The sequence below is a fragment of the Pristiophorus japonicus genome, chromosome 3 (genome assembly GCF_044704955.1).
Source record: "Pristiophorus japonicus isolate sPriJap1 chromosome 3, sPriJap1.hap1, whole genome shotgun sequence".
Classification (NCBI taxonomy): domain Eukaryota; kingdom Metazoa; phylum Chordata; class Chondrichthyes; family Pristiophoridae; genus Pristiophorus; species Pristiophorus japonicus.
Genome location: NC_091979.1, coordinates 92,884,912 through 92,910,979, shown reverse-complemented (window position 1 = coordinate 92,910,979; position 26,068 = coordinate 92,884,912). Strand labels below are relative to the sequence as shown.

Here is a 26,068-nt window from a genome sequence, read left to right as displayed (position 1 = left end):
GCTTGGGGGCCTTTGGGGAACAAGACATCTGGTCATGGGCTCAGGAATGCTTGCAATTGGTCTGGGATCATTTTATGAGGAAACCAGGGAATACGCTGGCAGGAGTGGGTGCTAGGAAACAATTGGGGTGAGTGTACTTTATCCTGTCTAGTTGGAGAAACCAGCCTCTGGCCGTGTGAACCTTATAGAGTCCAAAGATGTGGCCACGGTCGCAGCAAAGAAACGCTGAATCTTGCATCTGATTAGCAACATTCAAGAACGTGGAATACGAAACATAGAAATCTACAGCGCAGAAGGAGGCCATTTTGGCTCATCGTGCCCTTGGTCAGCAGCCCTGAAGGTTACATATAAACCAATGAACAATGGCGGAACGGTAAAGAGCACCCAGCCCAACCAGTCCGCTCCACACAACTGTGACAACCCTTGCACTGAAACATTCTACACTGCACCCCAACTGGAGCCATGTGATCTCCTGCAGAGGCAAAAACCAGATTTAAAAACCTAGGCCAATTGGGGGAAAATTCCTCTCCGACCCATCCAGGCGATCGAAACTAATCCAGGAGATCACCCTGGCCATATTCAATTCCCTGCAGTACTTGCCATCGTATCTGCGCCAGCCAACAAGGGGTTATCCAGTCTAATCCCGCTTACCAACTCGAGGTCCGTAACCCTGCAGGTTACGGCACTTCAAGTGCCCATCCAAGCACCTTTTTAAATGTGGTGAGGGTTTCTGCTTCTACCACCCTTCCAGGCAGTGAGTTCCAGATCCCCACAACCCTCTGCATGAAGAAACCTCCCCTCAAATCCCCTCTGAACCTTCCACCAATCACCTTAAAACTATGCCCCCTCGTAATTGACCACGCCACCAAGGGAAATAGGCCCTTACTATCCACTATGATAGGCCCCTCAAAATGTTGTACACCTCAATGAGACCTCTTCTCAACCTCCTCTGTTCCAATGAGGACAAATCCAGCCTATCCAATCTGTCCTCATTGCTTAGAGTCTCCATTCCAGGCAGCATCCTAGTAAATCTCCTCTGTACCCTTGCTCGTGCAATCACGTCCTTCCTTCACGGCAATCAGAACTTCACGCAGTATTCCAGCTGTGGCCTAACCAGAGTATTATACAATTTAAGCATAATCTCCTTGCTCTTGTATTCTATGCCTCAGCCAATAAAGGCAAGCCTTCCGTATGCCTTCATAACCACCTTATCCACCTGGCCTGCTACTTTCATTGATCTGTGGACAAGCACTCCAAGGTCCCTTTGTGCATCTACACTATTAAGTGACCTACCGCTTAATGTGTATACCCTTTCCTTATTAGCCTTCCCAAAGTGCATTACCTCACGCTTCTCCGAATTAAATTCCATTTGCCACTGCTCTGCCCACCTGACCAGTAGATTGATATCCTCCTGCAGTCCATTATCAACCATACAGCCAATTTTAGTGTCATCTGCAAACTTCTTAATCATACTCCCTATATTCAAATCTAGATCATTGATGTATACCACAAAAAGCAAGGGACCCAGTACTGAGCCCTGCGGAACCCCACTGGAAACATCCTTCCAGTCACAAAAGCATCCATCAACCATTACCCTTTGCTTCCTACCTCTAAGCCAATTTTGGATCCAGCTAGCCAGTTTGTCCTGGATCCCATGGGCTTTAACCTTTGTGACCAGTCTACCATATCAAAAGCTTTGCTAAAGTCCATGTACACTACATTGTACGCACTACCCTCATCGACCCTTCTGGTTACCTCCTTAAAAAATTCAATTAGATTAGTCAAACATGATCTCTTAACAAATCCGTGCTGACTGTCCCTAATTGATCCTTGCCTTGCCAAATGTGGATTTATCGTCTTTCAGGATTTTTCCCAATAATTTTCCCACCATTGAGATTAAGCTGACGGGCCTGTAATTACTTGGCCTATCCCTTTCTTCCTTAAACAAGGGTACCACATTAGTAGTCCTCCGGCACCATGCCCAAATCCAAAGAAGACTGGAAAATGATGTTCAAGGCCTCTGCTATTTCCTCTCTTACTTTGCTCAACAGCCTGGGATGCATTTCATATGGGCCTGGAGACTTTCAAAGCTGCTAAACCCCTTAATACCTCCTCTCTCACTATGTTTATTTCATCCAGAATTTCACACTCCACTTTGTTAGCAGTATCTACATTGCCCCTTTCCTTTGTGAAAACAGAGGCAAAGAATTCATTAAGAACCATACCAACATCTTCCACCTCCACACAAAGATTACCCTCATGGTCTCTAATAGGCCCTACCCTTTCTTTAGTTATCCTCATGCTCTTAATATATTTATAGAATTAGTTGTGATACCCTCTGACCAATCAGATCTCTGAAACTGAACTCGCAGGGAATGAGAGGGAGTTCCTAAAAATTAACTTAAATGCTGAGGTGCCAGAAATTATTTCCATAATAAATCAGGGTGTGGAAACTACAGACTATGAGCAGCATTCAGAGTCTGAGCCCCAGCAATCCAACCTGCAAAGTCCAAGCAACTTAGCCCTATTAGCACTTCTATTTCTTATTTGGTAGTTTCTCCTCTTGAATGTTTTGGGCCTGGAGGTTTGGAGAGGGATAAACTTAGCACTGGTTGCCTCATTGGTAGATAATTCATACATCAAAACTCCAAGACATGTTGGTATTAGCAACCTGAGGTATATACAAATTAATAGGAATGCGGATTTGAGCTTTATATGTGCCCCAAACGTCATTTTGTACATGCCTATGTGCCCCACTAAGATGAAAAGACTTGATCAATCGTGTGTTAGATTACTGCTTGTAGTGTGACACAATTTCAGCAGATGGTGCTCACTGATCATGTATGTATGTGCTCAGTAAATTGGAATTGGCAGTTCCAGCCTTGCTACTTACATTGCATTAGCTGTTATTTTCACCATAGACTATTGAAAATATGTTATATGTAAAAAATATGTATACCTTACAACTGAGCTTTGTTCTCTCAGTAATAAGGAGGTTGTCTCTCTTTCTTTATTTTTAAATATTGCAAATACTCCAAAGCAAAATCTAGTCAATCTCTTTAAAACTGTTTATATTTCAAGGTAAACTGGAAGATGGCTGAATCATCATCAAAGAAGACTGTTCCTTTGGCAGTGACTGATCATCCTCTATACAAGTATGATTGATTTTTTTCCCCACATTTAATGGAAAGTTGTTTGATACAAATAATGTACTTTGGTAACATAAACCCTCAAGTAATAAAGGCTACGACAGTAGGAAAACCAGAATTATTTTCTTCATGTATTCTACTGGTGCTAATGAAAACCTTTAGCAGCAAATATTTTAGTTATGTTGATCAAATGTAGCAACATTCAAGAAGCTAGGTTTCATGAAGACTCCTAACGGTAATTATATTCTTTGAAGTTGCAAATTAATGCCTTATTTGCTTAATACCTCACAAATGGCACCAGCATATATGACAAGGTGATTATGGTGAAATAGATTGATAGCAATTAAAGGGATCTGGCCAAATGTAGTAGATAGGCTAAGAATGGAAGCTCGGAACTGTGGAGGAGCAAAGAGACTGGGGGGAGGGGTCCAAGAATGGAAATTACTAAAAGCTAGTGGACAGGTACAAAAAAAAATAATTAAAGAAGCTAATGGAATGTTGGTCTTTATCTTAAGTGGGCTGGAATACAAAGGGGTGGAAGGTGTGTTACAGTTATTTGAAACTCTGGTTCGACCCCATTTAGAGTACTGCATTCAGTTCTGGACGCTGCATCCCAGGAAGGATATACTGGCCTTGGAGGGGTTGCAGTGCAGATTCACCAGACTTGCATTCCCTTGAGTATAGAAGATTGTGGGGTGATCTAATTGAGGTATTTAAGATGATTTAATGAAGTTGTTAGGGTAGATAGCGAGAAACTATTTCCTCTGGGTGGGGTGGGATGGGTGAGGGGAAGGGTGGGGTGAGCGGAGGAGTTCAGAACAAGGGGGTATAACTTTAAAATTAGAGCTAGGCCATTCAGGCTGATGGTAGGAAGCATTCTTCACACAAAGGGTAGTGGACATCTGGACAGGCTCAAGGGGCTGAATGGCCTACTCCTGTTCCTGTGTTCCTAGATCCTTGGGTGGTGGGGGTTCCAAAGGAATCAGTGCTGGAAATGCTCTAGCTCTGATTGATTGGATAGCTAGAGTGGAACCAAGCAAAGGCAGTCCAACAGAGCTGGACAATGGAGGAGGATGGTGTGATCGACCACATCAAAGGCTACAGAGAAAACAAGAAGTGATAGTGCATTAGATGTAATTTTGTGACTTTGATGAAGGCTATTTCAGTACTGTGGCTGGGATGGGAACTTAATTGAAGATATTCAAAAATGGATTTGCGGGAAAGGTGGACGCTGATTTTGGAGGTGATCAGTATGTTCAAGGACCTTTTGCCATTGTGCCATGGCCTTCCTTCTGCATTGGAGTGGCAGTTGGAAAGTTTGTCCTGCTGCATATATGGCAGACATATGAAGCTAAGACAGAGCTGCAAGGTTGTTTCATAAATATATAGGGAAATGCTAGTTAGTTTTAGCTCGGCAGATATTCTGAGGCAGGAAAACTTATTTATCATCTGTTACTATGTCCTCTCAATGTGAGCCACCGTGTTTACCCTTTGTTCCACCATCTTACACACAGTCCCAGATGGCTCTTGTGCAGGGAGAGTGCCCGACGATATCTAATGGAACAACCATATTTTGGTGGAGTTGCACAGCTGTTTTTTTGGCAAGTTCTATGCCATTACTTTCCAACAATGCATTGCTGTATGTGATGCATGTACTGTTAACAAAATAAACTTCTCTCTTAATTATAGTTGTAGTGTCCATAAGAGCTGCAGCTGCACAGGATTTCCCTCCCTTCTGCTCATCCCTGAGGTGGGGCCAATCCAGGCTGGGAGTTTGCAATGAATATATAATGAGGCTAACCTCAAGATTGATTCTTAACTTGCACATACAAAGATGTTGCAAAGCACCAGTTCTGCAGACTCAAAGTTGAGTGCAGAAAGTGTACCTATGGACTCCTTTCTTTAAAAAAAAAACATTCTGGACCTGAATGTTGATGGGAGTGGACAGACCAGTATATTGGTACTCTTTGGATCTTAATCAGTTTTTCTATCCCTGTATATGCCATTTTGCCAATGAATTGTCTGCACATATTGTAAGTTTGGGGTTGCTTCTTTAATAACCAGCTTGAATATCAATTTAGTGGATTTTATCATGCCTTCTTTTGTGAAGACAGCATACCCATCCTGGTATTCTATATCATTTATTCTGAAAATTTAATGCAGGTTGTCCCTTTTTATGTTGCAACTGTCAAGTGAGGTATCTACCATTGGAGATCATGCTTGGTATAAAGGACATAATTGTTTATAGATGTGGACTTTGCAAATGGGGCAATGCCTCTCAATCTCATCCTATTGATAACGTGAAAAAGCTATCTATATAATTAAAAGTCTTGCATATTGCGCAACACTAATACATCTCTAAGTGGTGTATTATACCTGGCTGTAGCAGAATAAAAACCAAGTGTTCCACTTTTCTCATTGACTTGAATAAACAATAAGAATGCTAATTAGTTGAAATTTATATCAGCAAAGATCTCTCAGATAAAGAACTACTTGAAAGGCTGCAATTTTAATAAATCGCATGCCACATTTATTCTTTCAAAGTCATCCTGGCTGTCAAACTCCGACTTAGCTGAATATATAGCTGTACAAGCAGCAGTTATAAGATAATAAACCAGTAAAAATGATTTCCCTAAAATCATGAAAGTTACATATGCATATCTCTTCCTTTAATAAAGTATTCCTTATTCCCATACTATTTGTTTCAAGAGGTTTACCTGTGTCTTATGGTCTTAAGAATCATTGCTTCTCCCTATCTGCAATTTGATTTCTTACCCTGGCCTTTGTTTCCCCCATCTCTTTGCTTTATAGCCAGGCCTGAGCACAAATGAATTAATCAGAGTTGACTTTCAGTTCATGCACTTGAACTATTTTTTGAAAAGTCCCTTTTTATTTTCCTTGCCTCCCTGCCTTTCTGATCTTGGGTTGTGCCCTTTCTCTGCTCCATAAATATCTTCCATTTCTCCTCCTCTTACTCGACGCCCCCTCTTCCCCCCCCACCCCCCAAGCACAGTTGAAAATTGTTCCAATCTTCACAAACTCCCATTCTTTCAATATGTGAGAAGTGCCATGAGAGATACATGAGCTGTGTAAACAAATACAATGTGTTTATTTAACAGTCCAGTTGTGAGGACTGTTAGAGCAACATTTTTGGTTAAAAAACATTACTATATATTAGAATTGAGCTCCCATGATGGTCTTGTGCGTAAAAGGAACTACCTTACTCTACTGAGCAGTAGGCCTCCTGTCTGTGCTTAGTAGTTGGACTTGTGTGGGATAGTAACTATGGTATTACAATTGGCCTCAGTACTCTTGGCTCAGGTGGGAAGAAATCAACTAAGATTCTTGCTCGTCATCACTATCCAGTGACCCCTGGGAAGTTTGTGTGTATGGATATAAGTTGAAAACAGGATTGGGCTTGGCTGTGCCCATCACAGCTGAGGAGTCCACTGACACACACATGGGCTTAGATTTGAATCATGGTTGCTTGGGCTAATTATTCGCACCTTTGAAACTGTACCCCAGAAAGAAGAGGGGAAAAAAATGAATTGAGTTTCTTGTATGTTGTGTGTGTTATTGGAGCACATATTACCATTCAGAAGGTCATTTTATTCAATTATTCAGTGATGGTAATAAACCATCAATGAATGCAGAACAGATAGGTTATAGATGGGTACAAGGGGTGCCAGGATAACTAAGCCAGCTTGCGTTTCTGCCAAGGTCTTCAGTAAAGTACCTCTGAATTCCGACTGGCATGATACCAACCCCTGAAGGGGTGATTATCTTGCCATGCTGGTATGAGTTTGAAGTAGTAATGCAGCAGAATTTATAGTGCCAATCTAGTGCTGGATCATTGTAAATGCCAGATTAAATTGGACACAAACTTGGCAGTATAGACTGGTTATAAAACATTCGACTTCTGTGTTGAGGAATTAGTTCCAAAATGTGATATTCTCCCATGAAACTAATACTTAGTTCCAAAATATTGAAGGTTACCACTGCAATAAATGTCATTGCATTTATAACTAAAGGCTTGATGCAAAAGGGTTTTGGTATTCATACCTGCACAAAGAAATAAAGCCATTCAGAATGTGATTCTTATCACCACCTGGTGGCCTGCCTCCCAACCAGATGATCACAGGTTCAGGAAATGTGAAAAATTGGCAGTTTTTCTTCTTTGCTATAAGCGCACCTTCTGTCAGCTGATCGTGTAACAGCATTGATTGTGGTCACGGCCAAGTCTGAGACCTAGACCATCCCTCCTTTCTACTGAAGAAGGCTGTGTGGTGGCAAGTGGTTTATGTGGGAAATTAACATTAAACTTCTTTTCTGATATACTAATACTTGTATTACAGAGAGAGGTTGGACTTTGCTTTTCAGCAGGTTTGTCAAGAATTTAAACAACTATCTGCCTTAACAAAGAAACAAACGGAACTTCTGAATAACTATAACTACAACAAAGAAGTACTAAGTGAGTACTGTGCACATTTTCTTGGCATTGTACTTCAGTTGTTTCGGGAATTGAATGTCATATTTGTAAATTTGCAAAAATGCGTACCTGAATTTTTTCACTATTTAGAATGTCATATCCTTCCCCGAGAAATCTTTTTACTATCAAAGCCCTTTATTTTCTTGCTTTGTATTTTCACCATATTTGAAACAACAACAGTAGTTTTTTTAAAGTGATGGACAAACATTTAATTACAGAGGAAAAATCTGCATACTTTCTGAACATTGTTGCAAATGCACGACAAATGACTGCTTGTTAATTTTGCCATGCTGTCAGATTTTGTATATTTGTAATTCATGTCAGCCTATAGAAATGCGCTGCTATTTCTGACTGTAATAATTAAATATCTTATGTTTCCAATAAATTAACATTTTTGAAAAGGGGAAAAGAATAATAAAATAAAAATGTAATTTATGGAAATCTTTCATGTATTCAAACGACTGTTAGAAATTTATTGATGGTTCCAGAATCTGAATTCTTATCTCCAACTAGGTATTTTTTTTACCTTTCTAAGGGCCCAAGTAACGGCGCAGTCCCGACCTGGACGCCCGTTTTTCGCGCCACAAAGTGCGCCTAAAAAAAACTTCCAGATTCTCTAGCTCCCTGCAGGTCATTTGCAGCTCGGCGCAGCGCAGCACGAGCAGTAGTTGGCGGAGCCAGGTCCCTGCACTGAAAACAGTGCCGGGACCTCTGCACATGCGCGCTACAGTGGGTGCGCATGTGCAGTCGCTCCAGGCGCCCAAAACTGTGTGGGAGGGGCCGAAGCATGCAGCCCCTAGCCCTGGCCGAATGGCCTCACTGGGGCTGCGTGAATCAGGCTCCTCTCATGCCCAGCTCCTGCTTCCTCCCGACCCGACTCGACTCCCGCTCTCCGCCTCCGGACCGGACCCGACACCGACCCGACTCCCGCTCTCCCCCTCCCCACCCCGCCCCTGGACTGGACCCGACCCCGACTCCAGTTCCCCCGCCCCCGGACCCAACCCCCCGGACTGGACCCGACCCGACTCCCGCTCCCCCCCCCCGCCACCGGACCGGACCCGACACCGACCCGACTCCCGCCCCAGCCTGGACCCGACCTGACCTCCCTCTCCCTCCCCCTCCCCCCCCCCCCCGACCCGAACTGACCTCCCTCCCACCACCCCCCCAACCCGCGCTCCCCCCGACCCGACCCAACACCACCTACCTGTAAATCTGGTGCTGGGGACGGGCCTTGCCCAAAGTCTCGGGTTCAGCCCACCCCGCCCCCGCCTCCCCCTCCCCCCCCCCATCTCCTTTCTCCCCCCCCCCATCTCCTTTCTCCCCCCCCCCATCTCCTTTCTCCCCCCCCCCCATCTCCTTTCTCCCCCCCCCCCATCTCCTTTCTCCCCCCCCCCCATCTCCTTTCTCCCCCCCCCCATCTCCTTTCTCCCCCCCCCCATCTCCTTTCTCCCCCCCCCATCTCCTTTCTCCCCCCCCCATCTCCTTTCTCCCCCCCCCATCTCCTTTCTCCCCCCCCCCATCTCCTTTCCCCCCCCCATCTCCTTCCCCCCCCCATCTCCTTTCCCCCCCCATCTCCTTTCCCCCCCCCATCTCCTTTCCCCCCCCCCATCTCCTTTCCCCCCCATCTCCTTTCCCCCCCCCATCTCCTTCCCCCCCCCATCTCCTTTCCCCCCCCCATCTCCTTTCCCCCCCCATCTCCTTTCCCCCCCCCATCTCCTTCCCCCCCCATCTCCTTCCCCCCCCATCTCCTTCCCCCCCCATCTCCTTCCCCCCCCCATCTCCTTTCCCCCCCCCATCTCCTTTCCCCCCCCATCTCCTTTCCCCCCCCCATCTCCTTTCCCCCCCCATCTCCTTTCCCCCCCCCATCTCCTTTCCCCCCCCCATCTCCTTTCCCCCCCCATCTCCTTTCCCCCCCCCATCTCCTTTCCCCCCCCATCTCCTTTCCCCCCCCCATCTCCTTTCCCCCCCCCATCTCCTTTCCCCCCCCATCTCCTTTCCCCCCCCATCTCCTTTCCCCCCCCCATCTCCTTTCCCCCCCCATCTCCTTTCCCCCCCCATCTCCTTTCCCCCCCCCCATCTCCTTTCCCCCCCCCATCTCCTTTTCCCCCCCCCATCTCCTTTTCCCCCCCCCATCTCCTTCCCCCCCCCATCTCCTTCCCCCCCCCCATCTCCTTTCTCCCCCCCCATCTCTTTCTCCCCCCCCCCATCTCCTTTCCCCCCCCCCCATCTCCTTTCCCCCCTCCCATCTCCTTTCCCCCCTCCCCATCTCCTTTCCCCCCTCCCCATCTCCTTTCCCCCCCCCATCTCCTTTCCCCCCCCATCTCCTTTCCCCCCCCCCATCTCCTTTCCCCCCCCCATCTCCTTTCCCCCCCCCATCTCCTTTCCCCCCCCCATCTCCTTTCCCCCCCCCATCTCCTTTCCCCCCCCATCTCCTTTCCCCCCCCATCTCCTTTCCCCCCCCCATCTCCTTTCCCTCCCCCATCTCCTTTCCCCCCCCCATCTCCTTTCCCCCCCCCATCTCCTTTCCCCCCCCCATCTCCTTTCCCCCCCCCATCTCCTTTCCCCCCCCCATCTCCTTTCCCCCCCCCATCTCCTTTCCCCCCCCCATCTCCTTTCCCCCCCCCATCTCCTTTCCCCCCCCCATCTCCTTTCCCCCCCCCATCTCCTTTCCCCCCCCATCTCCTTTCCCCCCCCATCTCCTTTCCCCCCCCCATCTCCTTTCCCCCCCCCATCTCCTTTCCCCCCCCCATCTCCTTTCTCCCCCCCATCTCCTTTCTTCCCCCCCCCATCTCCTTTCTTCCCCCCCCCCCATCTCCTTTCCCCCCCCCCCCTCGCTGTCAGAAAGACAGAGAATGAGAGAGACACACAGACAGAGCGATAGAGACACTGACAGACACACTGGGACGGAGGCGGGGGGGGCTGGGGGTGGGTGCATCCCAGCACGCTGTTGGAGGGCTCCCGGTGCTGCAGTCGGTAAGTAGAAAATATTTTATTTATTGATTTTTTAAAAATTATTTCTTCTTAATTTTTTTGATTGATTTATTGATGTTTTTATCATTTATTGATGATGGCTCTATTTGTAAAACTGAAGTGTTTAATGTTTGTAAACTTCCCTTTAAACCCCCCCCCCCCCCCCCAATTCCCTACGCCTGATTTTCTAAAGTGTAGACAAGGTTTTTTCGAGCGTACAAAAATCTTCACTTACTCCATTCTAAGTTAGTTTGGAGTAAGTTTTCACTGACGAAACTTTGAAAACAAGCGTAAGTGGCCGGACACGCCCCCTTTTGGAAAAAAAAATTCTGTTCTGTTCTAACAGACAAGAACTGGAGCAAACTAAATGGCGAGAATTCCGATTTATAAGATACTCCGTTCTACACCAGTTGCTCCTAAAAATCAGGAGCAAATCATGGCGAAACTTGAGGCCGAAATGTTATAATACCAAAGACGCAAGAACTGTCTTGACACCAATGATGCAAAGATTACAGAAACTGACAAAAAAAGAATGTTTAGTATTGGATGTGCCAGTAATAGAATGAATTGCAAACTTTAGTTTAAAGGTTATAGATGTCCAGTGACTCTAAAATGGTAGGCAGATAATTGCAAGATTTTATCCCAATATTCCTGACTGACCTGACACTAACAACAATATTGATTTCACAACTTAATAAAGGTGAGTTCCATCAATTGGTTACTTTGCAGAAAATGATGGAAACATTCGTTCACTTCAGGTGTCTTTAAAGATAGCTGTGAAACCTAAACATAATTTTTGCCTTACTTTAGTTTTCTGTCTTTAGGCCTTCCCAGTCACACATGGCCCTGTAGCTTGGGGGTGGGGGAAGCAAGTGACTTATTCTCAGAATTTTACCAGTGCTACTCTCGAGCAGTCACTGGGAGGTACACAGCCCAATGTCACTTGCCCTCTAATTTTCCCTTTCTGTGGACTAACATTAGACCTCTGCTTGCTATTGTGTAGTTCAGTGAGTTGGAACATTCTTAAGGCTGCCTGTAGTAAAATGTAAAATTAGTGTCTGGGCTTTTTTAAACAAAAAGGTTACTTACAATAATCTTACAGTGGAAAATATTAAGGATACAACAGTTCAACTCTATTTCAAGATACAGAGCTGGGGTTAATTCATATTTTCTTGTAATAGTTTAATGGTTAGTGTAGATGGTTATATTTTAGTCTCCAGAAAATGTAAGTTTTCTTTTTAAAAGTATAATTCCCTCTTATTTTTCCTTGTGAAGGTATTTTCTGCTATCTCCTTTCTTTCCTCATGCCATACACCATTCTCATCTATGAGAATGGGCAGGCAAGCTGTTACATAAGAACATAAGAATTAGGAACAGGAGTAGGCCATCTAGCCCCTCGAACCTGCTCCGCCATTCAACAAGATCATGGCTGATCTAGACGTGGACTCAGCTCCACTTACCCGCCTGCTCCCCGTAACCCTTAATTCCTTTATTGGTTAAAAATCTATCGATCTGATTTGAATACATTCAATGAACTAGCCTCAACTGCTTCCTTGGGCAGAGAATTCCACAGATTCCTTCTCAACTCGTTTTTAAATTGGCTCCCCCGTATTTTGAGGCTGTGCCTCAAGGTTACTGCAGAAGATAAAGGTACGCAGGGTCAGTGGAAATGTATTAGCATGGATAGAAAATTGGCTGGCTAACAGAAAGCAGAGAGTCGGGATAAATGGGTCCTTTTCGGGTTGAAAATCGGTGGTTAGTGGTGTGCCACAGGGATCGGTGCTGGGACCACAACTGTTTACAATATACATAGATGACCTAGAAGAGGGGACAGAGTATAGTGTAACAAAATTTGCAGATGACGCAAAGATTAGTGGGAAAGCGGGTTGTGTAGAGGACACAGAGAGGCTGCAAAGAGATTTAGATAGGTTAAGCGAATGGGCTAAGGTTTGGCAGGTGGAATACAATGTCGGAAAGTGTGAGGTCATCCACCTTGGGGGGGAAAAAAAACAAAAAATGGGAATACTATTTGAATGGGAAGAAATTACAACATGCTGCGGTGCAGAGGGACCTGGGGGTCCTTGTGCATGAATCCCAAAAAGTTAGTTTGCAGGTGCAGCAGGTAATCAGGAAGGCGAATGGAATGTTGGCCTTCATTGCGAAAGGGATGGAGTACAAAAGCAGGGAGGTCCTTCTCCAACTGTATAGGGTATTGGTGAGGCCACACCTGGAGTACTGCGTGCAGTTTTGGTCGCCTTACTTAAGGAAGGATATACTGGTTTTGGAGGGGGTACAGAGACGATTCACTAGGCTGATTCCGGAGATGAGAGGGTTACCTTATGATGATAGATTGTGTAGACTGGGTCTTGACTTGTTGGAGTTCAGAAGGATGAGGGGTGATCTTATAGAAACATTTAAAATAATGAAAGGGATAGACAAGATAGAGGCAGAGAGGTTGTTTCCACTGGTCGGGGAGACTAGAACTAGGGGGCACAGCCTCAAAATACGGGGGAGCCAATTTAAAACCAAGTTGAGAAAACATTTCTTCTCCCAGAGGGTTGTGAATCTGTGGAATTCTCTGCCCAAGGAAGCAGTTGAGGCTAGCTCATTGAATGTATTTAAGTCAAAGATAGATAGATTTTTAACTAATAAGGGAATTAAGGGTTACGGGGAGCGGGCGGGTAAGTGGAGCTGAGTCCACGGCCAGATCAGCCATGATTTTGTTGAATGGCGGAGCAGGCTCGAGGGGCTAGATGGCCTACTCCTGTTCCTAATTCTTTATGTTCTTATGTTCTTATGCCCCCTAGTTCTAGTCTCCTCGACCAGTGGAAACAACCTCTCTGCCTCTATCTTGTCTATCCCTTTCATCATTTTAAATGTTTCTATAAGATCACCCCTCATCCTTCTGAACTCCAACAAGTCAAGACCCAGTCTACACAATCTATCACCATAAGGTAACCCCCTCATCTCTGGAATCAGCCTAGTGAATCGTCTCTGTACCCCCTCCAAAGCTAGTATATCCTTCCTTAAGTAAGGTGACCAAAACTGCACGCAGTACTCCAGGTGTGGCCTCACCAATACCTTAAACAGTTGCAGCAAGACCTCCCTGCTTTTGTCTCCATCCCTCTCGCAATGAAGGCCAACATTCCATTTGCCTTCCTGATTACCTGCTGCACCTGTAAACTAACTTTTTGTGATTCATGCACAAGGACCCCCAGGTCCCTCTGCACCGCAGCATGTTATAATTTCTCCCCATTCAAATAATATTCCCTTTTACTGTTTTTTTTTTCCAAGGTGGATGACCTCACATTTTCCGACATTGTATTCCATCTGCCAAACCTTAGCCCATTCGCTTAACCTATCTAAATCTCTTTGCAGCCTCTCTGTGTCCTCTACACAACCCGCTTTCCCACTAATCTTAGTGTCATCTGCAAATTTTGTTACACTACAGTCTGTCCCCTCTTCCAGGTCATCTATGTATATTATAAACAGTTGTGGTCCCAGCACCGATCCCTGTGGCACACCACTAACCACTGATTTTCAACCCGAAAAGGACCCATTTATCCTGACTCTCTGCTTTCTGTTAGCCAGCCAATTCTCTATCCATGCTAATACATTTCCTCTGACTCCGCGTACCTTTATCTTCTGCAGTAACCTTATGTGGCACCTTATCGAATGCCTTTTGGAAATCTAAATACACCACATCCATCGGTACACCTCTATCCACCATGCTCGTTATATCCTCAAAGAATTCTAGTAAATTAGTTAAACATGATTTCCCCTTCATGAATCCATGTTGTGTCTGCTTGATTGCACTATTCCTATCTAGATGTCCCGCTATTTCTTCCTTAATGATAGCTTCAAGCATTTTCCCCACTACAGATGTTAAACTAACCGGCCTATAGTTACCTGCCTTTTGTCTGCCCCCTTTTGTAAACAGAGGCGTTACATTAGCTGCTTTCCAATCTGCTGGTACCTCCCCAGAGTCCAGAGAATTTTGGTAGATTATAACGAATGCATCTGCTATAACTTCCGCCATCTCTTTTAATACCCTGGGATGCATTTCATCAGGACCAGGGGACTTGTCTACCTTGAGTCCCATTAGCCTGTCCAGCACTACCCACTTAGTGATGGTGATTATCTCAAGGTCCTCCCTTCCCACATTCCCGTGACCAGCAATTTTTGGCATGGTTTTTGTGTCTTCCACTGTGAAGACCGAAGCAAAATAATTGTTTAAGGTCTCAGCCATTTCCACATTTCCCATTATTAAATCCCCCTTCTCACCTTCTAAGGGACCAACATTTACTTTCGTCACTCTTTTCCGTTTTATATATCAGTAAAAGCTTTTACTGTCTGTTTTTATGTTTTGCGCAAGTTTACTTTCGTAGATCTTCCCAGATCTTCGCCAGTGTTGTAAATCTAGGAGGTATATGTTTCTCTCATTCTCTGAAGAAGCCTTTGGCTTCTAATTAGGACCTCCTTATTGCAACAGGGCAGAAATCAGACACTGAAGCCTAAATTTTCCGGTCATATTTTAATGCAAGTGGTAAGCCATTCATTATAAAATAATGATTATCGAAAAACATCAAAGCTTTAGTGTTTGAGTGTGAAGCCATGTCCTACTAATCCATGCTGCTCTGTTGATCTAACAGAAGGTTTTTCAGTGATCAACTGTTGTTCTAAGGTGTGGATTGCTGTCCTTTCTAGCTGTGGATGCTGGTACTGGAACTCCAAACCAATTTAAAAATAAGTATTGGCGAGTATTTAAATTGCCTTTCAGGAATTGATGTAAACTATCATTTATTCTCACGGGTTTAAAAAAAAAACTATATGGTACATTAATTCACATTAAAAGTACTTCTGCAACCCCACCCCATGTAATTTGCATTACCTATCTTGATATAGCTAAAATAATTTAATTCTTAGTGATGGACTTGATGGAACCAAGTATATTCCCTGTATTTATGGTATATGCCTTGTAATGTTCTTAAGAAGAGATGTTGCAAATTTCAGGATGCTAATGACTACATAAAGCTTGAACATTGCCCCAGAGTTTGATACCAGAACTCTTAAGACGGTGTTACATGCTTGCAAATTTTCTGAATTTTATTTTCGCAATTATTGACGCACATGTTTTTGTGTTTTTCGGTTATTCTATTTTAGATATGCCTTTCTCAATGCCTATACAGTGTACCGATGAAGGGGAACACGAACATGTAGAAGAATCTTTTGCTGGGAAGGACAAAAGTATATCCAAGAGCCCTATTAGATCACATGGGCACAGAATGCATCAGGAACCAGTTGTTGAGTCTCTCTTTGATCTCGATGTCAAATTCCCACCCTCAGACAATGACTACGATTTCCTAAACAGTGCACCAGAAAAACTAAGACCAGAACCTCCTTTTGAAGATCCTACTCATAAAGTTGAAGGGGTGCTATTGAGAGATGACATCCAGGACTTTGAACATAATAAGGAAGAATGCACTTTATTTGAAACATTTACTGAGGGATCAACTATTGAGGCATCACAAAACCCTTTCTGTGACAAGCAAGAAAGGTGTACAAACATTAATATTTCCATCGGTACCATAGTTGATAAGAACCCATTTAGGAGTCCTTCAAACCCTTCAATTCTTAAACCTTCAAATCCTTTTCTAAACCTTGAAGAATCTCATCAGATGGTTCCATCAGCACCAACAGAGATAAGAGGACCACAACAGGTACGTCAAAACATCCCCAAACCAGCACTGTGAATAATTTATTTCCATTGCATTCTTAGTTATTCAGCTATATGAGTGAGTCCATATTTGCAATGTTATTGGGCCGATTTTGCTGTCAAAATAAAGGTGAGGCTAAAGGCGGTTGCCATTATTTATGAGTAAATGGTACAACTATTTTGAGTTGTATCAGTAATCAAGTGCCCCCTGATTAAAGGGGGGGACACACTCCAAAAACTTTTCTTCAAGTGCCCCCTTGTTTCTTTTTGAGGGCACTAGAAACACAAATTGTACACGTGCCCACTGGCTAAAAGGTGGGGGGCGGGGGGGCACTAAAACCGACAACTTAAACAAATTAAACTTTAGACATTAAAATCAAATTTAAATTTGGTTGCCGGGGGTGATGATGCACTCCAGTCCCTCCGACGCCCACCTCTCGTGGAAGGCCGCGAGCGTACCGGTGGACAGCGAGTGCTCTATCTCCAGGGACACCCTGGCTCGGATGTAACCGCGGAAGAGGCAGGCAGTCGGGCTGAACGACCCCCTCGACTGCCCGCTGCCTGGACCGGCTGATGGCCCCCTTGGCCGTGCCCAGGAGCAGTCCTACGAGGAGGCTTTCCGACTTGCCCGCTCCCCTCCGCACAGGGTGCCCAAAGATCAGGAATGTGGGACTGAAGTGCAACCAGAATTTGAGGAGCAGCCCCTTCAAATATTGGAAGAGGGGCTGCAACCTCGCACATTCAATAAAAACGTGGAACACGAACTCCTCTCGACCGCAGAAATTACAGGTGGCCTGGGAGCCCGTGAACCGACTTAAAAACTTGTTGCACGGGACTGCTCCATGCAACACCTCCAGGCCAAGTCCCCAATAAATAGAGGGAGAACTCCTGCATAGAGAGCACTCCATTGGGAACTTCCGCCTCCTCCAGACGGCAAGATGGTGCGCCACGGTGTGTCCAGACGGCAGACAAGGATGGCGAGGTGGAGCGTGTGCAAGAGCAACCCGTACAGGAATCCCTTCCGCGCAGAACTGAACGGCACGAAGGGGATTTCCTCAAGGAAGCTCGAGTTGTGAGGCGCCGGCTCCCGAGGGAGGTTTCGGGGCTTGGCACCAATGAGAAATTCTGTCTGGACGGGGATCAGTTTGGATGGGATCTCCCCACATGTTTGGGCCTCCTCGACACACCTAACGGAGTCAGGGCCCAGTGCTGTTTTTAGCGACTCGATGGCATTGGCCACGCACCGGACATCAGCCCAGGATAGGCGCCGTGCCAGCTCGTCTGGCGCCATCCAGCCCGTTCTTTCGCTATCGAGCAGGTCCCTGCCCCTGAGTAAATGGTTCAACAACTTCAGGCGAGGAGCAGATGTGCGGTTAAATGTCAATATACAAAAGTTGCTGTCCGAGTAGCGCCACTCCGTGTTAGCTTCACAAAAACGGCATTTTGCTGACTGCCTCACAATTGACATGCATTGAATGTTGTGAAATTGCTGTATTTGCACACTGAGGGAAACTCGTCACAGAAATTTAATTCTAGTCATTTCAAGTGCAAGTGCCCTTTTAATGATGGGATAATTGTTAATTACTGCCAATTAATCTCTCTGGCATTGAAAATGAACTATAACCAGTGTGGAGTCTCATTTCTTCAGGTAGTAATTGTTGGAGATTTGAAAAATGTCATTTAAAATTAAAACGTTTTTTTTTTACTTTTCCTTTGTGTACCTTTTTTTTTCTCTCTCTCTTAATCCAATATTTAATTCCCTCACCTCTATTTCTCTTTCTGTACCTGATTTGACAATGAATTCACCCACTTTAAACTTCCTTCTGTTGTTTATTTCTCAATCCTTCACTCTGATTGCTTGCCCTGTTCACTTGGGTCCCAGATACCCCTGTTTCCCTCGTTGTGTTATTAACAGCTTGCACTTTTAGAAACTTAGTGGGTAAAAATGTTTTGAGCTGGAGGGTGCAGGGGCAAGTTTAACTAATGGCAGACACCATTGGATGCCTTGCTACAGTAAAATCTGGCCCATTGTTTTTGTCGAAGTCTCTTATTTTTGGCCAGTCACTGAGCAAAGGGTTTACATTATTATGCAAGACCTAATGATATGATTCTCATGAATAGATGTATTGCAATATTAATCAACACTTAAAATTATTTTGTGGTTTATCCCCTCAGCCTATTAAAGAAAAATAACACTACTTATGTCATTCAGGAAAAACTATTAAACAAAATAACTATTACACATAAGCTTTCCATTGCTGATTTTGACATTGCCCAAGGTATTTTATCCCCTCTGGTTGGGGGAATGGAGAAAGTGGATTAATTGCATGTTTTCTTGCAGTTGGGGATCTGCAGAATATTAGCCAAGGTGCAGTTCGTGCCGAGATTCACCAGGTCACACGTGTTTTATTTTGGAAAGCTGCTAACTTTTACATTTTTGGTATGATAGTTTGGCTGCAGCATGACTGGGTGATACAATGTTATTATGTGGCTGGATTCCCCAATGTACAGGGAACTGTAGATGGGACCCACAATGTCTTACTAATAACCCACTGAATTTCTGAAATAGAAAGGGATCCCACTCACTGTCCAATTGGTATGTCACAAAGCAATGAATCTTGCGTGCCAGTGCCTGCTTCACTGGTAGCTGTCTTGTGGCATTTCAGTTTGCCGGTTTGCTTTGAGGAAGACTTGCAGCTAAGTGTCTGGATAGCTCCACAGCGACAAAAACCACCCTTTGCTTTCCTGGCTGTTAAATCCACTTTGAGTGTTTATCTTTGCAGCTGGACATGGTACAGTGAGGCAAATGTAGCCACACACGTTGCCAGTAAGAGCAAAATTGGGATACTGAATATTTGCTTCAGGTACTTTGATCTCTCTGGAAGGGCTTCTCACATTGTGGTGATTGTTTTGCTCTCAACACTGGAGGCCCCAATAAAGTAAGACCTGACGCTTTGAAAGAAGGACCTGGTGGCCAACATCAAGGGAGATCTGGAATCTGCAAAATCATCAGTCCTGGCTGCTGAAGAAATGCATTGGCAGATCATCAAGGAAATATTTTCCAGTTATGTCACTCTCTTACCAAGCTTTCTTCACTATATCTTCCCACCATTCTGGACACTCCTATAACAGACCTGAAATAAAGACAGACTTGGATTTATATAGTACCTTTCATGTCCTCAGGATGTCCCAAAATGCCTCACAGCCAATTAATTACTTTTGAAGTGTAGTCACTGCTATTTTGAGGACAGCAACCCCATGTCAAACATTCTCAATTAAGGCCTCAGAACACCTAAGCCATATTACCTCACCAATAGCATAGAAATCCAAAAACATGATAGAACACCAGAACCAGTTCTGAAAACAATACTGCTTAAATTGGTTGCTCTTAATGCCCAATCCTAATTAAAGCTATTCACCATGCTCCTCCTGGATGAACTTGATATGCCTTCGTTTAATCTGACCCAAATGTTACATCCAAAATCTCAGACCTTCTTGTTGAAGGCATCACTATTGAAACGTGGTGATCGCTGGACCAGCGGACACCACCTTTGGTAGATAATATCTTGATTAGCTTACTTAAGATGCCAATAGAGCCAATAACAAGAAGTAGAAAATTTGTTTGTGTTCTACTAAACCACTTAGCAATATCTGTTTGAGTTTTCTTGTATCATGGAGCATCTCCAGCAACTGTTTGAAATTAGTAAAATTACATGTTATGACCACAGTTGGAAAGTCTGAATATGTGACTTTTATGTTCCTCGCATGGAAAATTGTAATGTTGGCTTTAATTTTGGCTTGCAGAGTTAATGAACTGCAAAAGAAAGCCTGGAGAAAAAAAAAAGCTAGTATCAGTAATGGTAACCATGAAACTATCAGACTGTCGTAAAAACCTATCTGATTCACTAATGCCCTTTAGGGAAGGAAACCTGCCATCCTTACCTGGTCTGGCCTGGTCCAGACCCACAGCAATGTGGTTGAATGGCCTCGCAAGCCATTGTACCAAACAGTTACAAAGAAATATCACCACACGGACTACAGCGGTTCAAGAAGGAGGCTCACCACCACCTTTTCAAGTATATGGGGATGGGAAATAAATGCTGGCCTTGACAGCAACGCTTGCATTCCATGAACGAATACATTTTTTAACAACTTGCACCGTGTGCATGCCTTGGGACTAATGATTACCCTTTAGCCACATATTACACCAGATACTTCATGGTTGCCCATATTCTCCTGTATATTCAGAAAAGCAGCAAACGCCACATTGTATTGGAGAACTGGGTGTGGAGTGATACTAGCTTTGACCTCTGGGACTTGTGTTGAAATTTCGCCGAGACTGATAGGAGGAAGGTCTCCTCTGTCTGTTGGCTGCAAGAGTCTGAAGTGAAATAAGTTTAGGCAGTTTTGATCTAATTTCTTGCAGATAACTGAATCCAATTTGGCTTCAATTGGCAGTGTTACTCAGGTCAGCTTCTGGATTGGTGTGAAAAATTGAGGTGGGGAACAGACTGGTGCAGTAGAAGCTGCTCTTCTGAGGTTGGGCTAAGGCACTTTGTTGTGGCAGAGTAGTGACAGCTTTACTTTGCAAGTAGCTTTGCTAAACCTGATCGAAGTTCTTTATGCTGACACTGGCTACCTGAAATAATGTTCTCTTCCTCCCCATATTTGATGATAAAGCCGGCTTATTTGATGAGCAAATTATTTTTCTCAATGGTCAAGCAATTTAGATACGAACCATTTCCAACATTTGCATAGTAAAGACATGATCAATATCCCAGGCATCTGATTGTCAATTAGCTTTTGATACCTGAAAACAATTTCAATAATACCTTATTTACTTTTCACTATCTGTTAATGTTTTTAAACAATATACAATGAGTGCTTTTAGAAAAAATGTTTGCTGATGATTTAGTCAAATTCATCTATTTTGTGAATCTGTGACTGAAAGATATTAGTATTTCAAATTAAAATTGCCCAAGCAGATTTGACCAAATGAGTTTCCCAGTACAATCAGTGGAATTAATGAAGCCTCCTCTTGTTGAAGCTGGATAGTTCTGTGTATTGGCCGCTCCCGGACACACAGAAAACAAAACTCTCTCTCTCTCTCTCTCTCTCTCTTTAACGACAGCTAGTTAAAACCATATACTCCATCTGAAAAACTCATTAAATATACAAATAAACACTCAAGTAAATGTTGTCTATTTGATGCAGGCTGTAAACTCCAAATTCATGTTAGTTCTCTCGCCTTTATCTGCTATTACAGTGATAGGTTGTTGGTTTCACTGCTGATCATTGAGCTCTACACCATCTATACCAAGCATCTTCAGAAGCTAAAGCAGTTATTTCTTTCCTATTTTTGAATACTAAAGACTGGCATTTATAGAATACCATTCATGATCACCGGACGTCTCAAAGCACTTTACAGCCAATGAAGTACTTTTGAAGTGTCGTCACTGTTGTAATGTGGGAAACACGGCAGCCAATTTGCGTGCAGCAAGCTCCCACAAACAGCAATGTGATAATGACCAGATAATCTGTTTTTGTTGTGTTGATTGAGGGATAAATATTGGCGAGGACACTAACCAATTATCAAGCTAAGCCAATGTAGAATGCATTCTGCACTGCTGTCAACTTTCAGGGAAGAAACCAGGGGTCAAGTTAAAGATATTACCACGCATTCTACAATTTCTTGTGCATTGCTCAATTAGGAACATAAGAACAACATAGGGACAGGAGTATACCATTCAGCCCCTCGAGCCTGTTCCACCATTCAATGAGATCATGGCTGATCTGTGACCTAATGCCATATGTCCGCTTTTGGCTTTTATCTCAATACCTTTGGTTAACAAAAAGCTAGCAATCTCAAATTTAAAATTAATAATTGATCTAGCATCAATTTCCGTTTGTGGAAGAGAGTTCCAAACTTCTACCACCCTTTGGGCCCAAATTTCCCCAACTCCTTTTTCCGGCGTGCACTCCCAAGATGCGCGCCGACTTTGTGCGCTCAAAACGGCGCCAAAAAACTTAACAATTCTGGTCGCTCTGCTGTGTGTCCCGGGTCCTGCCGTTTCTTGTGGGGTGGGGGGCGGAGATACAGCCCTGTGCCGAAAACAGTGCCGGCAGCTGACCGCATGCGCAGTAGAGTGTTGGCGCATGCGCAGTAGCTCCTCCCATGATGTTGATGATGATATCTGCAGCGTGGGATCTTCCCGCGCTGAGGGCTATAAGAAACAGGTTGGTAGGTGGGTGGGGGGAGAGTTTTGATTTGGGGGGGGTGCGGGGAGAAGAGTTTTGATCGGCAGGTGGGGAGAAAAGTTTTGATCGGGGGGTGGGATGGGGAGAAGAGTTTTGATCGGGGGGGGAGGAAGAATCTTCAAAGATTTTCCAGTACTTTAATAGCATGTTTAGTGAGTTGGTCACACCGCAGGTAAAGGTTGCACAGCCAGATAGGGAATGGGTGACCATCAGGGAGAGCAAGGGAAAGCAGGTAGTGCAGGGGCCCCCTGCGGTCACCTCCTTCCAAAACAGATATACCGTTTTGGGTACTGTTGAGGCAGGTGGCACATCAGGGGAAGGCAGCAGCAGCTAAGTCCATGGCACCAGTGGTGGCTCTGCTGCACAGGAGGGCAGGAAAAAGAGAGGGAGAGCTATAGCGATAGGGGATTCTATTGTAAGCGGAATAGATAGGCGTTTCTGCGGCTGCAAACGAGACTCCAGGTATGTTACCTCCCTGGTGCAAGGGTCAAGGATGTCTCTGAGCACTGCAGCGCATTCTAGAGGGGGAGATGAACAGCCAGCTGTTGTGGTGCATATAGGTACCAATGATATAGGTAAAAAAATGGGATAAGGTCCTACAAGCAGAATTTAGGGAGCTAGGCGTTAAATTTAAAAAGTAGGACCTCAAAGGTAGTAATCTCAGGATTGCTACCAGTGCCATGTGCTAGTCAGTGCAGGAATCGCAGAATAGCTCAGCTGAATACGTGGCTTGAGGAATGGTGCAAGGGGTGGGATTCAAATTCCTGGGACATTGGAACCGATTCTGGGGGAGGTGGGACCAGTACAAACCGGACGGTCTGCACCTGGGCAGGACTGGAACCAATGTCCTAGGCGGAGTGTTTGCTGGTGCTGTTGTGGAGGGTTTAAACTAAAATGGCAGGGGGATGGGAATCAATGCAGGGAGGCAGAGGAAAGTAAAAAGGGGGCGGAAGCAAAAGGTAGGAAGGAGAAAAACAAGAGTGGAGAGCAGAGAAATCAAGGGCAAAAATCAAAAAGGGCCATATTACAACATAATTCCAAAAGGACAAAGATTGTTTTTAAAAAAAAAACAAGCCTAAAGGCTCTGAGTCTCAATGCGAGGAGCATTCGTAATGAGGTGGATCAATTTACTGCGCAGATAGCTGATAACGGATATGATGTAATTGGGATTACGGAAACATGGCTCCAGGGTAACCAAGGCTGGGAACTCAACATCCAGGGGTATTCAATATTCAGGAAGGATAGACAGGAAGGAAAGGGAGGTGGGGTAGCGTTAATGGTTAAAGAGGAGATTAACGCAATAGTAAGGAAGGACATTTGCGTGGATGATGTGGAATCTATATGGATAGAGCTGCAAAACACCAAAGGGGTTAATGGGAGTTCTGTACAGACCACCAAACAGTAGTAGGGAGGTTGGGAATGGCATCAAACAGGAAATTAGGGACGCGTGCCATAAGGGTACAGCAGTTATCATGGGTGACTTTAATCTACATATTGATTGGGCTAACCAGGCTGGTAGCAATACTGTGGAGGAGGATTTCCTGGAGTGTAAAATGGATGGTTTTCAAGACCAATATGTCAAGGAACCAACTAGAGAGCAGGCCATCCTAGACTGGGTCTTGTGTAACGAGAGGGGATTAATTAGCAATCTGATCGTGCGAGGCCCCTTGGGGAAGAGTGACCATAATATGGTAGAATTCTTCATTAACATGGAGAGTAACACAGTCAGAAACTAGGGTCCTGAACTTGAAGAAAGGAAACTTCGACGGTATGAGACGTGAATTGGCTAGAATAGACTGGCGAATGATACTTAAAGGTGGATAGGCAATGGCAGACATTTAAAGATCACATGGATGAACTACAACAATTGTACATCACTGTGTGGCATAAAAATAAAAAAGGGCAGGTGGCTCAACCGTCGCTAACAAGGGAAATTAGGGAAAGTGTTAAATCCAAGGAAGAAGCATATAAATTGGCCAGAAAAAGCAGCAAACTTGAGGACTAGGAGAAATTTAGAATTCAGCAGAGGAGGACAAAGGGTTTAATTAGCAGGGGGAAAATAGAGTATGAGAGTAAGCTTGCAGGGAACATAAAAACTGACTGCAAAAGCTTCTATAGAAAAGTGAAGAGAAAAAGATTAGTGAAGACTAATGTAGGTCCCTTGCAGTCAGAATCAGGTGAATTCATAATGGGGAGCAAGGAAATGGCAGGACAATTGAACAAATACTTTGGTTCTGTCTTCACTAAGGAAGACATGAATAACCTCCCGAAAATACTAGGGGACCGAGGGTCTAGCGAGAAGGGGGAACTGAAGGAAATCCTTATTAGTCAGGAAATGGTGTTCGGGAAATTGAAGGGACTGAAGGCCGATAAATCCCCAGGGCCTGATAGTCTGTATCCCAGAGTACTTAAGGAAGTGGCCCTCGAAATAGTAGATACATTGGTGGTCATTTTCCAACATTCCATGAACTCTGGATCAGTTCCTATGGATTGGAGGGTAGCTAATGTAACCCCACTTTTTAAAAAGGAGGGAGAGAGAAAATGGGGAATTATAGACCGGTTAGCCTGACATCGGTGGTGGGGAAAATGCTGGAGTCAATTATTAAGGATGCAATAGCAGCGCATTTGGAAAGCAGTGACCGGATTGGTCCAAGTCAGCATGGATTTATGAAAGGGAAATCATGCTTGACAAATCTAGAGTTTTTTGAGGATGTAACTAGTAGAGTGGATAAGGGAAAACCAGTAGATGTGTGGTGTATTTGGACTTTCAAAAGGCTTTTGACAAGGTCCTACACAAGTGATTAGTGTGCAAAATTAAGGCACATAGTATTGACGGTAATGTATTGACGTGGATAGAGAACTGGTTGGCAGACAGGAAGCAAAGAGTGGGAATAACGGGTCCTTTTCAGAATGGCAGGCAGTGACTAGTGGGGTGCCGCAGGGCAGGGTTCAGTGCTGGGACCCCAGCTATTTACACTACATTAATGATTTAGACGAAGGAATTGAAGGTAATATCTCCAAGTTTGCAGATGACACTAAGCTGGGTGGCAGTGCGAACTGCGAGGAGGATGCTAAGAGGCTGCAGGGGGACTTGGACAGTTTGGTGAATAGGCCAATGCATGGCAGATGCAGTATAATGTGGATAAATGTAAGGTTATCCACTTTGGTGGCAAAAACGGGAAGGCAGATTATTATCTGAATGGTGACCGATTAGTAAAAGGGGAGGTGCAATGAGACCTGGGTCTCATGGTACATCAGTCATTGAAGGTAGACGTGCAGGTACAGCAGGCAGTAAAGAAAGCAAATGGCATGCTGGCCTTCATAGCGTGGGGATTTGAGTGTAGGAGCAGGGAGGTCTTGCTGCAGTTGTGCAGGGCCTTGGTGAGACCACACCTTGAGTATTATGTGCAGTTTTGGTCTCCTAATCTGGGGAAGGACGTTCTTGCTGTTGGGGGAGTGCAGCAAAGGTTAATCAAACTGATTCCC

At 44.5% G+C, this 26,068-nt stretch overlaps 1 protein-coding gene across 1 annotated transcript in view; it reads left to right on the top strand.

Annotated features, from left to right (window-relative positions):
• The window catches only part of tank (TRAF family member-associated NFKB activator), a 98,617-nt gene that overhangs the window by 58,526 nt on the left and 14,023 nt on the right, over positions 1–26,068 (top strand). The window contains exons 6-8 of the mRNA XM_070873650.1: positions 3,082–3,155; positions 7,505–7,620; positions 15,772–16,328. Of these exons, the coding sequence (XP_070729751.1) occupies positions 3,082–3,155; positions 7,505–7,620; positions 15,772–16,328 (747 nt within the window). The remainder of the gene's footprint in view (positions 1–3,081; positions 3,156–7,504; positions 7,621–15,771; positions 16,329–26,068) is intronic.